At 39.9% G+C, this 14900-nt stretch overlaps 1 protein-coding gene across 1 annotated transcript in view; it reads left to right on the top strand.

The window, feature by feature from the left end:
* LOC127641887 (uncharacterized) overlaps positions 1–12381 on the top strand; it is a 14864-nt gene extending 2483 nt beyond the window's left edge. The window contains exons 2-6 of the mRNA XM_052124705.1: positions 408–497; positions 2630–2759; positions 3175–3308; positions 5839–6041; positions 9723–12381. Coding sequence (XP_051980665.1) covers positions 408–497; positions 2630–2759; positions 3175–3308; positions 5839–6041; positions 9723–10647 — 1482 coding nt within the window. The 3' untranslated portion in view covers positions 10648–12381. The remainder of the gene's footprint in view (positions 1–407; positions 498–2629; positions 2760–3174; positions 3309–5838; positions 6042–9722) is intronic.
* Positions 12382–14900: the final 2519 nt, after the last annotated feature.

Raw genomic sequence — 14900 nt, 5'->3', positions numbered from 1 at the left:
TGATGATGATGATAATGATGATGGTGATGATGATGATGATGATGATGGTGATGATGATGTTGTTTCTCCTTTTTATAAACTCTCTGTTCATCATCGACTCATTTCATTAAATTACTTGAGCCACAGATACAGTAAATATAATATGTTGAACAGCTCTTCATGTTTTGCTCATATAAATAGACAAAAAGTGATTTGAAAATATTCTTAAAAAAGAACATTAAAAATAAAGTTAAATAAAATATTTATCTAGCTAAATATAGCTGTCATATCCTGAATGATTTTCCAGAAATGACAGTGAATAAGCAACAGATGTTACAAACTCATTGTCTGATTGAAATAACAGCAGTTAATACATGAATATTTAATGAAGGCCATTTGTGAATCACACGTGTGTTTGTTGTGTTCAGTCTTTAGCAGGTTTCACGCTGGTCGTCAGTGCTGATGGGATGGTCTTCTACGCCTCCTCCACGATAGTTGATTATCTCGGCTTCCACCAGGTCAGAACATCTTAATGTTGAGGTCATGATCTGTGATGTCATCAAATAACTATTGACATTATTTACTTTCTTAATACATGTTCCTGGATTATAGTGAATGATTGAAATCCTTTTTCACCAGTGGTGGAAAAACTATTTAATTTCCACACTTGAGTAAATGTACAGATACCAAACACATTTATAACTAAAGTAAAAGTAATCTGTTAAAATACTCAAGTTCCTGCTTTTAGAAAATACATAAGTATCAAAAAGTAAAAGCACTACAAATTCAAATACGTTCATCATATTAAATACGACCTATTCATGTTGTTATGTTTAACCTTTCTGCGACCTTCTGAACATTTTTGTCTTTTAATTTTTCGATCATTTTGGCTGTTAATGCCAACAGCATAAATTTAGCTAAAGGTGTGAATTTTGATATTTCATCCTCAGTTCCTATAATACATCTATAACACATCTATAACACACTGTGTACAGGAAATAGTTTCACTTGGGACCTTCAGGACAAAAATGTCCCCATTGAAACCCATTAATGCAATATTTGATCCCAGTGCCATTAAAGCATAAAATCATGAATTATATGTTATTATTCTTTCATTCCGGAGTCCTGTCTTCAAAATGTATATTTTTTATATTTTCCACCAGATGGCGACATTTTTGTGTGTGTGTGTTGTGTGTGTGTGTGTGGGTGTTGTGTGTGTGTGTGTTTGTTGTGTGTGTGTGTGTTTTGTGTGTGTGTGTTGTGTGTGTGTGTGTGTGTGTGTGTGTTTTGTGTGTGTGTTGTGTGTGTGTTTTGTGTGTGTGTGTTGTGTGTGTGTGTGTGTGTGTGTGTTATGTGTGTGTGTTGTGTGTGTGTTTTGTGTGTGTGTTGTGTGTGTGTGTTTGTGAGTTGTTTGCATTGTGTGTGTTTGTGTGTTGTGTGTGTGTGTGTTGTGTGTGTGTTGTGTATTGTGTGTGTGTGTTATGTGTGTGTGTGTTTGTTGTGTGTGTGTGTATTGTGTGTGTGTGTTATGTGTGTGTGTGTTTTTTGTGTGTGTGTGTGTTGTTGTGTGTGTGTGTTGTGTGTTGTGTGTGTGTGTGTGTGTTGTGTGTTGTGTGTGTGTGTTGTGTGTGTGTTGTGTGTGTGTGTTGTGTGTTGTGTGTGTGTGTTGTGTGTGTGTGTGTTGTGTGTGTTGTTGTGTGTGTGTGTGTTGTGTGTGTGTGTGTGTGTTGTGTGTGTATGTGTTGTATGTGTGTTGTGTGTGTGTGTGTGTGTGTGTGTGTGTGTTATTGTGTGTGTGTGTATTGTGTGTTGTGTGTGTGTTGTGTGTGTGTGTGTGTGTGTGTGTGTTGTGTGTTGTGTGTGTGTGTGTGTGTGTGTGTGTGTGTTGTGTGTTGTGTGTGTGTGTGTGTGTGTGTGTGTGTGTGCAGCCGCTTGAGTAAATTCCTCATTGTGTCAGTTGAATTTCACCACAAGAAAGCTTTCAGAATGTGACATGACAATTGTCCTGTAAGAACTTTATTTTCTGTGTTTAACAGTCGGAAATGTTTCAGTCAGTCATCCGATCCACCGGTCGATGACGCTCAACTGCTGTTTTACAAGGCAAATGTTTGGAAAGCTTTGCGTGCCTCTAATATGGAAATTACGGGACAAAGTTAAATATTTTAGAAAGAATCTGTCATTTCTGTCAGAAAGCAAAGAACAGAAATATTTCCCGATGTGAGTTTATTTCTGGTGCTGTTTTGACTGTGTATGTCACACCATGTTTAAAACATCATGACCCCGCGGTCTCACGCTACGCCAGCCGCGGCTCAAACCGGAGAATCTAAAACACGAGCACAGAACATCTAACATGAGTATTTACAGTGAAATGAAGAGTTCTGTCATTCACACACAATTGTTCAGTCTGTGATCATCTGTTAAATCAGCAGAGCAGAGGTCAAATGTCTAAGGTCAGATCTGTGAGGGGCTGTTTACTAACACAAGAGTTTGACCTTCATCATTAATGGGGTCAAAGCTCATAATTCACCCTCCCTCTCTCTTTCAGTTCAATTCAATTCAAAGTTCTGAGAATATATGTAAAACTTTTATAACACAATTAAAGACAATAATCTGTGTGTCATATCTCTATGCAATCTCTCTCTCTCTTCAGACAGATGTGATGCATCAGAACGTGTTTGATTACATTCATGTGGACGACCGGCAGGAGTTCAGACAGCAGCTGCATTGGGCCATGAACCCGTCACCGCAGATGACTGACCAACACTTACACGGCAGCACAGGTGCGAGTTAAACTGCTCTCTAGTCCAGTGCTGCTCAACTAGTTTTACTTCAGGACTTTTATATTGAACAGTGGCGACAGACAGTCCTAAAACTGTTAAATCCTTAAATGCTGAAATATATGATATTTACCATAAACTGCAGGGACTGAGAGAAGGGTAGTGAAACTGATTGTAGAGTACTGTAGAGATTGAATGGACGAACAATTAAAACAACAAATGCAAAGTGTTTTCTCCTCCTTGTCTATTTATTTCACTATGTTAACTGGTCATGATTATATGATTAGGTGTGTCTAAAGATTTGCTTTTACTGTAGCATTGATTTTTTCCCAATCAGAAGTGATTGAGAGCTTATATTGTATAAATGTTTTGCTCATGTGTGTTGTCATCAGTCTGATTGCTCATGTTTGTTTTGTAGGTGAAGATTTTGTTGTGAGCAGTTTATTTCACTCCAATGAGACGGGTGACGTTCCTCCAGAATTCACCAGCTTCTTAAATCGCTGTTTTATCCTGCGAGTTCGCTGTTTACTGGACAGCACAGCTGGATTTCTGGTGAGCGAAATTGTCTTTGACTTTTGCTTCTAAAACTGACATTTGTGATGTTGTTTAGATGTGATGAAAGATCAGCTGTGATTACACCTGTGATCAGCGGTGAATACACCTGTGATTACACCTGTGATCAGCGGTGATTACACTTGTGAATACATCTGTGCTTACACCTGTGATTGCACCTGTGATCAGCGGTTATAACACCTGTGATTACACCTGTGAGTACATCTGTGATCAGCAGTGATTACACCTGTGATTACATCTGTGCTTACACCTGTGATTACACCTGTGATTACATCTGTGATCAGTGGTGATTACACCTGTGATTACACCTGTGATCAGCGGTGATTACACCTGTGAATACATCTGTGCTTACTCCTGTGATTGCACCTGTGATCAGCGGTTATTACACCTGTGATTACACCTGTGATTACATCTGTGATCAGCAGTGATTACACCTGTGCTTACACCTGTGATCAGTGGTGATTACACCTGTGATTACATCTGTGCTTACACCTGTGATTACACCTGTAATTTACACTTGTGATCAGCGGTGATTACACCTGTGATTACATCTGTGATCAGTGGTGATTACACCTGTGATTACACCTGTGATCAGCGGTGATTACACCTGTGAATACATCTGTGCTTACACCTGTGATTACACCTGTGATTACATCTGTGATCAGCAGTGATTACACCTGTGCTTACACCTGTGATCAGTGGTGATTACACCTGTGATTACATCTGTGCTTACACCTGTGATTACACCTGTAATTTACACTTGTGATCAGCGGTGATTACACCTGTGAATACATCTGTGCTTACACCTGTGATTGCACCTGTGATCAGCAGTTATTACACCTGTGATTACACTTGTGATTACATCTGTGATCAGCAGTGATTACACCTGTGCTTACACCTGTGATCAGTGGTGATTACACCTGTGATTACATCTGTGCTTACACCTGTGATCACACCTGTAATTTACACTTGTGATCAGCGGTGATTACACCTGTGAATACATCTGTGCTTACACCTGTGATTACACCTGTGATTACATCTGTGATCAGCGGTGATTACACCTGTGATTACACCTGTGATTACACCTGTGATCAGCAGTGATTACACCTGTGCTTACACCAGTGATCAGCGGTGATTACACCTGTGCTTACACCAGTGATCAGTGGTGATTACACCTGTGCTTACACCTGTGCTTACACCTGTGATTACACCTGTGATCAGCGGTGATTACACCTGTGATTACATCTGTGCTTACACCTGTGATCACACCTGTGATCAGCGGTGATTACACCTGTGCTTACACCAGTGATCAGCGGTGATTACGCCTGTGCTTACACCAGTGATCAGTGGTGCTTACACCTGTGATTACACCTGTGATCAGCGGTGATTACACCTGTGCTTACACCTATGATTACACCTGTGATCAGCGGTGATTACACCTGTGCTTACACCAGTGATCAGCGGTGATTACACCTGTGCTTACACCTGTGATCAGCAGTGATTACACCTGTGATCAGCGGTGCTTACACCTGTGCTTACACCTGTGATTACACCTGTGATTACACCTGTGATTACACCTGTGATCAGCGGTGATTACACCTGTGATTACACCTGTGATCAGCGGTGATTACACCTGTGATTACACCTGTGATTACATCTGTGATTACGCCTGTGATCAGCGGTGATTACACCTGTGCTTACACCAGTGATCAGCGGTGATTACACCTGTGCTTACACCTGTGATCAGCAGTGATTACACCTGTGATCAGCGGTGATTACACCTGTGATTACATCTGTGATTACTCCTGTGATCAGCGATGATTACACCTGTGCTTACACCTGTGATCAGCGGTGATTACACCTGTGCTTACACCTATGATTACTCCTGTGATCAGCGGTTATTACACCTGTGATTACACCTGTGATTACAACTGTGATTAGTAAGTGATTACACCTGTGCTTACACCTGTGATCAGTGTTGATTACACCTGTGATTACACCTGTGATCAGTGCTGATTACACCTGTGATTAGTCATGTGATTACACCTGTGATTACACCCGTATATTAGTCATGTGATTACTCCTGTGATTACACCTGTGATCAGTGGTGATTACACCTGTGCTTACACCTGTGATCAGAGCTGATTACACCTGTGATTAGTCATGTGATTACTCCTGTGATTACACCTGTGATCAGTGGTGAGCGAAATTACACCTGTGAATTACACCAGAGCTGATTACACCTGTGATTAGTCATGTGATTACTCCTGTGATTACACCTGTGATCAGTGGTAATTACACCTGTAATTACACCTGTGATTACACCTGTGATTACACCTGTGATCAGTGGTGATTACACCTGTGATTACACCTGTGATTACACCTGTGATCAGTGGTGATTACACCTGTGATTACACCTGTGATCAGTGGTGATTACACCTGTGATTACACCTGTGATCAGCGGTAATAATGAGGTGTTTGAGATGTTTGAACACCCGTGTGTTTGCAGACAATGCAGTTTCAGGGGCGACTGAAGTTTCTTCACGGTCAGAGGAAGAAGACTCCATCCGGAAGCATTCTCCCGCCTCAGCTTGCACTCTTCTGTGTCGCTGTTCCTCTTCTGCTACCCTCCATCACTGACATCAAGATGAAGAACACAATGATGATGATGATGATGATGAAGAACAAACACAAGAACAACAACATTTACAAGTATGATTCAATTCAGCAGAAAGTTCACTAAAGGAAAATTCATTTAATTCAACAAACTGTTATAATCTAATCTAATCTAATCTAATATAATTATTCAACATTAAAACTAGATTATTTACATTTTCTGCATGAATTAGTTGTCATCAGTTCATCCTCTGAAATCTATCATAATAGTCTGAATTGATGTCTGACTGATACCTTCTGTCTTTAAGAGACACGTAGCAGGAATGGTGCTGGATCCAGCTGGTTCTGGTGACCTCAGGATAGGAGGCCCGAGGTTGAGACAGGGAAACAAATAGAATAATATTAACTTAGATGCCATTCAATTTATTGCAGAGTTCATGATCAATGTTTCTGGTTTCTGGTTCCGGCAGATCTAACTAAAGCAGCCTAATTGTGTGTTGGAGGATAAATGAGGTGTATGTCTGGATAAATAGAGTCTTTAGTCTAGACTTAAACTAAGGGAGTGTGTCTGAGTCCCAAACAGTGTTAGGGAGACTATTCCATAGTTTAGGAGACAAATATGAAAAGGATCTTCCTCCTTTTGTGGTTTTTGATATACTAGGAACTATTAACAGGCCAGAATTTTGTGATCTTAATGAACGTGATGGAGTATAGGGTGGTAGAAGATCACTTAAGTACTGTGGAGCTAGACCATTCAAAGCTTTGTACATAGTTAACAGAATTTTAAAATTAATACAGAATTTAACAGGTAACAATGATAAAATGGGGCTAATATGATCATATTTCTTGGTTCTCGTCAGCACTCTGGCTGCTGCATTTTGAACCAATTGAAGTTTATTTATTGATCTTGCTGGACATCCTCCCAGTAATGCATTACAATAATCTAGTCTTGAGGTCATGAGCGCATGAATTAGTTTTTCGGCATCAGCAACAGAGAGCATATGCCGTAATTTAGCAATATTTCTGAGGTGGAAGAATGCTGTGCTACAAACATTTGTAATGTGATTTTCAAAGGACAGATTGGTATCAAAAATAACACCTAATTATTCACTGTTGAAGATGATATAACAGTACATCCATCCAGAGTCAAATTATATTTTAGCGGCTTATTTTTAGAGTTTTTTGGTCCAATAATTAGTACCTCTGTTTTGTTGGAATTGAGTAGAAGGAAATTTCTGGCCATCCAATCTTTTAATTTATTCATACACCCATTCATTCGTCAGGTTTAGAAGAAATATAAAGTTGGGTATCGTCGGCACAACAGTGGAAACTTATTCCACGATTCCTGATAATATCTCCCAGGGGAAGCATATACATGGAGAAAAGCAGAGGCCCTAAAACTGATCCCTGTGGCACTACATATTTTTGTTTGATTTGACAATTCCTCGTTATACAACAAAGTGGTAGTGGTCTGCTAAATAGCACCTAAACTTTGCTAATGCAACTCCACAAATGCCAACATAATTCTCCAGCCTATTCAAGAGAATGTCGTGATCTATCGTGTCGAATGCAGCACTAAGATCTAAAAGCAATCAGATGATAAGAGTCATGTGTAACTCTGATAAGTGCAGTCTCTGTACTGTGATGAGGCCTAAATCCTGACTGAAATTCTTCATATATACTATTTCTCTGTAGAAATGAACATATTTGGGAGGACACTACCTTTTCTAGTATTTTCGACATAAACGGGAGATTTGAAATTGGTCTATAATTAGCAAGTTCTCCAGGATCAAGTTGTGGCTTCTTAATAAGTGGTTTGATAACTGCCATTTTAAAGTTTCTTGGGACATGTCCTAAGCATAGCGAGGAGTTAATGCTATTAAGAAGAGGTTCTGAGATTACAGGAGATACCTCTTTTAAGAGCTTAGTTGGTATTGGATCTAACAAACATGTTGTTGCTTTTGATGTTTCGATAAGTTTTGTTCTTCATGACCTATGACAGAGAAGGATTGAAATTGCATGTGAGGAAAATTATTAGACACTGTTTTCTGAGGTGCTATGACAGATGATTGCATAATTCCAATAATAATATAATATCTAGTTCAGTTGAGGCTTTATTCCTAATCAATTTAGCCACAGTATTGAATAAACATCTAGGATTGTTGTGGTTATTTTCTATGAGTTTGCTAAAATATGCTGACCTGGCAGCTTTGAGTGCCTGTCTGTAGCTACAGATACTATCCTTCCATGCACCACGAAATACTTCTAATTTTGTGTTTTTCCACATGTGCTCCATTTTCCTTAATTTTCTTTAATCAAGGGGAGCGACAATATCAAGAGTGCTAGAGAAGAATGCATTTATATTTCTTGTTATTTCATCAAGTTCTTCTGGGCTTTGGGGTTTATTGAGTGTATGAGATCTTTAGTGGTCAAAAGAATAGTTCTACCTAAATGATAGCGTGGTGTAGATTGAGTAACATTAGCTGATTGCAGCATGCAAGAGACGAGGTAATGATCCGTGATGTCATCAATCTGCGGCAGAATTTCTATATTATCAACATCAACTCCATATGAAAGAATTAAATCTAGCGTATGATTATGGCGATGAGTTGGTACTGTTACATTTTGTCTGACTCCAAGAGGGTTGAGAATATTGATAAATGCTAATCCCAATGTATAATTTTCATTATCTATGTGAATGTTGAAGTTACCAACAATTAAATCTCAATCTACAGTAACTACAAGATCTGAAATCAGAATAAGGCCCGGGTGATCTATACACTGTAGCAAGGGTAAAAGATGAGTTTCTTTATTTATATCTGACGGTGTCACATTAAGCATTATTAGTTCAAAAGACGTCAGTGTAAATTGTAGCAACACCTCCTCCTCGACCCTTCAGACGAGGCTCATGTTTATAACAATAACCTGGGGAGTAGATTCATTTAAACTAATATATTCATCCGTTTCAAGCAGGTTTCAGTCAAACAGAGCTCATCCAATCTATGATCTGTAATCATTTAATTTACATATGTATGCACATAAATCATATCAGTAACCTTATAAAAGCAGTTTTATTCTAGAATAAACTGCACTGTTAACTGCACTGTTATTGGACACTTTCACTCATGGATTAAATTAATCTTGATTTACTGTAAATAGTGAATTTCTACAATGGTGTCTGTAACTGAAAACTACACACTTTATTCACAGCTTTTGGCCATGACACCACAAGTTGCTTATATTCAGCTAATACTCATTTTTAAATATCAGTAGCAATATAATAATTGCTGTCAGCTTTTCTTTATTAAAATAAGCTGTCATTTATCCCAACATAAGAGTCACTTTTTGTGCAAGTCCACCTCCATTTAAATAGATCGATAAAAATATAGAAACCACATTTCTTTCAAAAATAACCACTAGATGGTGCCATAAATATTTGAAACTTACAAACTATACGTTATTTGGCTCATCAGCTTGAACAGAGATACTGACTGCACCTTTCAAATTAAAACCGCTAGTTTCGGTTGTTTTTACATTGATTCTTATGGAGACCGCAAGCAGAAAACAGTCCATCTTGGTGCTGTTACTCAGGAAAACTGTTGAAAGTGACTTTAATCTTATCATCTTTATGTCCTCAAGGAACTGCAGTACATATTCCAAGTGCCTCAAAACCTTCCCGTTATGATGTTTTTACTAAAGGACTAGATGTTCAGTTCTGCAGAGCTCTGAAGGTTCATCAGTTCTGAATTAAACTCCTTGTGTGTTTGTCTCTTACAGTGATGATCATTTCAGACAACATACAGCAATGAGTAACGGCGTGGAGCCCGACGGACCTGTGAGGTCACACGAGCCCTGGACACCGATCTCCAAAGACAACATCAAGTACAAGAGTGAAGATAACTACGATCAGGACGAGCCCTTGAACTTCTGTAAGTCTGCAATTAAGTTCTCCAACCCGGATGACTCGTGGAGAAGCTCCGGCAGGGCCCTCAGGGCACCTCACGTGGCCAACAATGTCCTGTCCGGGGCCCGCATGAGCAAACACTTATCCAAACCATATCGACTGTCTCCAGGATATTATAATAACCGAGTGGACGCGTTTGTTCCAAAGATGTACGAGAGTCTCACGGATGGCATTAAGACCGAGATCTTCTGTTACGATGCTCACAGCGGGGGTTTAGACGGTCATGTGATCTCTGAGCTGCCTATAAAAGTGGAGCCGGACTCGGACTCAGAGAATGGCTGCGATGTGTACGGACACTCATGGGAGGCACAAGAGCGTTACCCGAACAGTTACAATGGTGCTCAGATGAAAGTGGAGAGCGGATACGGTGAGCAGTATTCACCCTGTCAGAGGTCAAAGAGTCAGGCGCTGATATATGGCGGCTACCATCAGAACGCTTATGCGGCCATGCCGCAACCTCTGAAGTGTGTGCTGAACAAAGAGGCAGCAGTTTTGAGCTCACAGAGGTCGAACCACCATGACACACTTTCAAACTGCACGGACTCTAACGCTGTTTCATACGTGCAGAACGATTACAAAACAGGCTACGAGTTCAGAGGTCAAGGGTTAGTTCAGTGCATCAAACAGGAGCCCCTGGACTCTCCACCATGGCAAATAAACAGTCAGAGGAATGTTATGAATAACTATGTGATGAACGGCCCACCACAGAAGATCAGCCCATATGTGTTCATGCAGTGAGTCTCAAACATCTTTCGTGTAAATAAACGTGAGATTCGACAGAGACTTCTGGAATATTCCACAGATCAGCACTTCTCAACTGGTTTTGCTCTATACATTTACTGTTTAAGTACAGTGTTAGTACTTAGAACATCAGAAGTGTGATCTACCAGCCGGACATTGTTGTGGTATTATTAATATCCAATTTACCAAGAGACAGATGAATTCTCACCAAAATACTGCAGTTTGATTGGACACACGGCTTTAGACGTCAATATTAAAAGATAATGGGAAGTGTTTGATTATATTAGTTACTTGTTATTATTAAATTTCATTGTTTTTTCCTGCTGTCTATGACTAGGACAGACCTGAGATCCAGTTTAGAAGCACTAATCTAATTCCGAATCAGAATGATCATTATTGTCATTATACACAGGAACAATGAAACTCTGTTGGGCTTCTCTCTAGTAATTAAATTAAGACAACTAAGTTAAAACAATAAACATAATAACAATAATAAATAAATAAATAAAAACAGTACCAAAATTTGGCAGCAACATTGGAGAAGACAGCAGAAGCAGCTACATGTGTTGAAGGTGACTATTTGCAACAGTAAAAGTGACGTTAGTGCAAGTATGTTAGTCCTTGTGTGTGTGTGCTCACATTTTCTTTTCACTGCTCTGTGGGAGGGGTGTGATGGAGGCCACAGCTCTGGCATAGAAGCTGTTCCTCAGTCTGTTGATTCTCAATTTTATTGTCTTGAACTGTTTGCCGGATGGCAGAGGTTCAAACGAGGAGTGGTCGGGATGTGTGGTGTCTCTGATTATGCTGCTTGCTTTCTTTCTCAGTCTGCTGGCATAGATGGTTTCCAGTTCAGGAAGCTCTATCCCAACAATGCGCTGGGCCGACTTCGCCACATGATACAGGTCTTTCCGTTCGGCAGCTGTGCAGCTGGCATACCACACCGTGGTGCAATTAGTCAAGATAGTTTCAATTGTGCCCATGTAGAAAATCAGCAGCAGGTTCTGTGGAAGTTGAGCTTGTTTCAGCTTCAGCTTGAGTCTTTGTTGGACCTTTTTTTTTTACCAGTGTAGTGGTGTTTGGGTCCATGTCAGCTGTTTTGTAGAAAAGGACTTTAGGCTGTCCACACTCTCCACTACTTCTCCATGTATATGGAAGGGGAGGTGTGCTTTGTCCTTTGTTCTCCTGAAGTCAGTGATCATCTCTTTTGTCTTTGAGGTGTTACAGACCAGGTTGTTGTCCATACACAACTCAGCCAGATGATCTACCTCTAGTTTCATCATCATCCAAAATCAGGCTAACTACTGTGGTGTCATCTGCAAATTTAATTTGAGTTGGAGGTGTAGATGTGGGTGCAGTAGTGGGTGAAATGTGTGAATAGCATAGGGCTCAGCACACAAATCTGTGGAGTGCCTGTGTTTAAGATGATGGTGGTGGAGGTGTTTACCAAATCTGACTTGCTGTGGTCAGTCTGTAAGGAAGTCCATGACACATGAACATGGAGAGAAACCAAGGCCCAGATTGTTTAGTTGTGTTTTGATGTGTGAGAGCTCGAGTCTCTCAAAGCACTTCATGTCTATGGGTGTTAGTGCCAAAGGGCGGTAGTCATTCATGCCCTTCACAGCTGATTTTCTGGGCACTGGATTTGAGGCATGTTGTACTGAGAGGTTGAATATGTTTGTAAACACCTCTGCAAGCTGATCGCATTTATTTTCCTCAGGAAGATCCTCACGTGATGGTGCTGAAGGACCAGAGTTGGCTCTCTGTCGGATGGGTTGATGAGTGGAGCACCCTCCTCCCTCTGAGTGTCAAAGCAGGCGAAGCACTGCTTCAGGACATCAGGCAGTGTGGCATCATCATTTGGATTTTTTGTTTTGTAGTACGTCAGTGCCTTGATGCCATTCCACATGCTGCGGGGGTTGTTGTTGTCAAATTGATCTTCAATGGTCTGTTTGTATTTGCGCTTTGCATCCCTGATGGTTCTCCGGAGTTTCCCCACGTGCTTTACTGCATCTCGCTCCCTGAGAAGTGCCCTCACATTGCACTCCACGGCATTTGGTTGGGAACACCTTTTTTGTCTTCTTTGTTAACTCATTTTCTATGCAAAATGTTATATTTCCTAGGACTGAACAAGCATATTCCTCCAGGTCTGTTCCCTCTGCAATCAAATCACTGTCTGTGTTAGCAAAACAGTCCTGCAGCATTGAGGTGGCTTCCTCAGACCACACTTGTGCTGTCCTGATTGTCGGTTTTGCACTGCAGATCTGAGATCTGGGTCAGAGTGTGGGAGATGTGGTCTGATTGTCCTAGATGTGCAGATGGGATTGCTTTGAATGCTCCAGGGATATTTGTGTAGACTTGGTCTAGGACATTGTTCTCTCTTGTGGGGAAATTCACAAATTTAGGGATGACCAGATTGATAACAAATGATTGAAGTCGCCTGCTACAATCATCACAGCATCCGGGTGCACCATCAGCTGTTTGTTGGTACTTTCATGTAGCTTTTCCAATGCTAACTTAGCCTTAGCTTGTGGGGGGATGTAAACTGCCATGATTATTATTGTTGTGAATTCCCTCGGAAGAAAGAACGGCCTACACCTTACCATTAGGACCTCCAAATCTGGGCTGCATTGTTTGTCCACCATGTCCGTGGATGTGCATTTGTTGTTTACATAGATAAACAGTCCTTCGTTCTGTCCGCTCTGTAAACAGAGCAGCCAGCTCGATAGTAGCGTCTGGTATGTTTTGGTTTGGCCAGGTCTCCGTGACGATAGTCACACAGTGAGGCATGTTTCTTGCTCTAATTTCATCCATCTTGTTGGTGAGAGACCTGGAGTTGGCGAGGAGCAGGCTCGTCTGTAAGGGTTAGCTTTTAGCCTAGCCCATAGTCCAGCTAAGCCCCCGCTTCTGGTAATTCTGACGAGCTTCGGGGTGCGTAGAATCTCCGGGGGGGAAGAGTCAACTCCGGGATCTATATAGTGCTGTCTGATGAACATTAACTGGGATTGATCGTATATGGTAAGAGCTTCTGCATTACTTAATATACTAACTAACAGAACTAAGAAATAAAAAGAATGAGAAAGAGAAGCGAGCAGAGCATCTTCTGCTTCCGCACCTGCCGCCATCTTTCTTTTTCTTATTGTACATTTTTTAAAATGTTAAAAGATGGAAACTCTTGTGGTTCATTTCAAACACACAGTTCTGTTGCTGACGCACACACCAAAGGTCTCTTCATTTCAGGGCGTGGTTTAGTGGTGTGGTTCATGGGAGTGACGGCGTTTAAGGATTTAGATTGGTTTGTTTACAGAATGTTTTTCTATTATATTTTGTTTTAAGCACTTTTAGTTTAGTGATGCTAATATTTTATTTACAGTGTGTCGCTTCATAAAATAAATACATCAAACATGGACAGGTCAAATAAAATATATATATATAATAAATATAATCACAATTATGTCAAAGATGAAAATTATTTTTGTTGTTGAAGGTTAATGATGTGAATACTGAGATTTTCATGAATTTGTATTTTTTTACAAACAATTGCTTTATTAAATCTGTTTATTTTAATCAGCATTTAAAGGCCAATAAGAGAAACATTTATTCTGAAGTAGTTTTTGATTTGTTTGATCATAAATTTGACAAAAGGTGTTTCAATTACTAATAAGTATAAAATAATATTCAAGCTCTTAACATTTCCCATTACATTCACTTCTTCATTGATAAAAATACCAAACATTTGATGACTTTTAATAGTGTGGTCTTCATATAAACTTATTTTAATGCATTTTTTCAAATATTAAGCAATAAACTTGCACTAATGGGATTAATAGAAAGAAACCCTTCGGGACACAATGTCATTTTGACATGCACCTGTAAAATATCTTCTATTCCCGTCGTTTGAGGATTTATTTTGCATTTGTATCAACAATTTGTATTTATTGTATAATAGCAAATATCTACAGCCTTGCACTATTTCAGGGAGGATTTTAAAGTGTTTTGCGTCTGGCGTTCAACAGCAGCAATAAACATTATCAGGAGACACTGAAATGTTTTAGGCAAAGCAGCAACAATCACACGTCTTCCCTTTTTGCATGAAATAAAACAATCTTGTACATAAAAGGTGTCCGGCTGTTTCATTTTAAAGTTCATTTTTATGTTTTAGGATTGTGTTCCTATAGCAACTGTAGATAAGTGTCTGCATACATGTACATGTAATGATATTGAGACGTTTCAGTATATACCATCACATTATG

The sequence above is a fragment of the Xyrauchen texanus genome, unplaced genomic scaffold, assembly GCF_025860055.1.
Source record: "Xyrauchen texanus isolate HMW12.3.18 unplaced genomic scaffold, RBS_HiC_50CHRs HiC_scaffold_218, whole genome shotgun sequence".
Taxonomy (NCBI): domain Eukaryota; kingdom Metazoa; phylum Chordata; class Actinopteri; order Cypriniformes; family Catostomidae; genus Xyrauchen; species Xyrauchen texanus.
The sequence above is the reverse complement of the archived record's forward strand: the minus strand, read 5'-3'. Positions and strand labels throughout refer to the sequence as shown.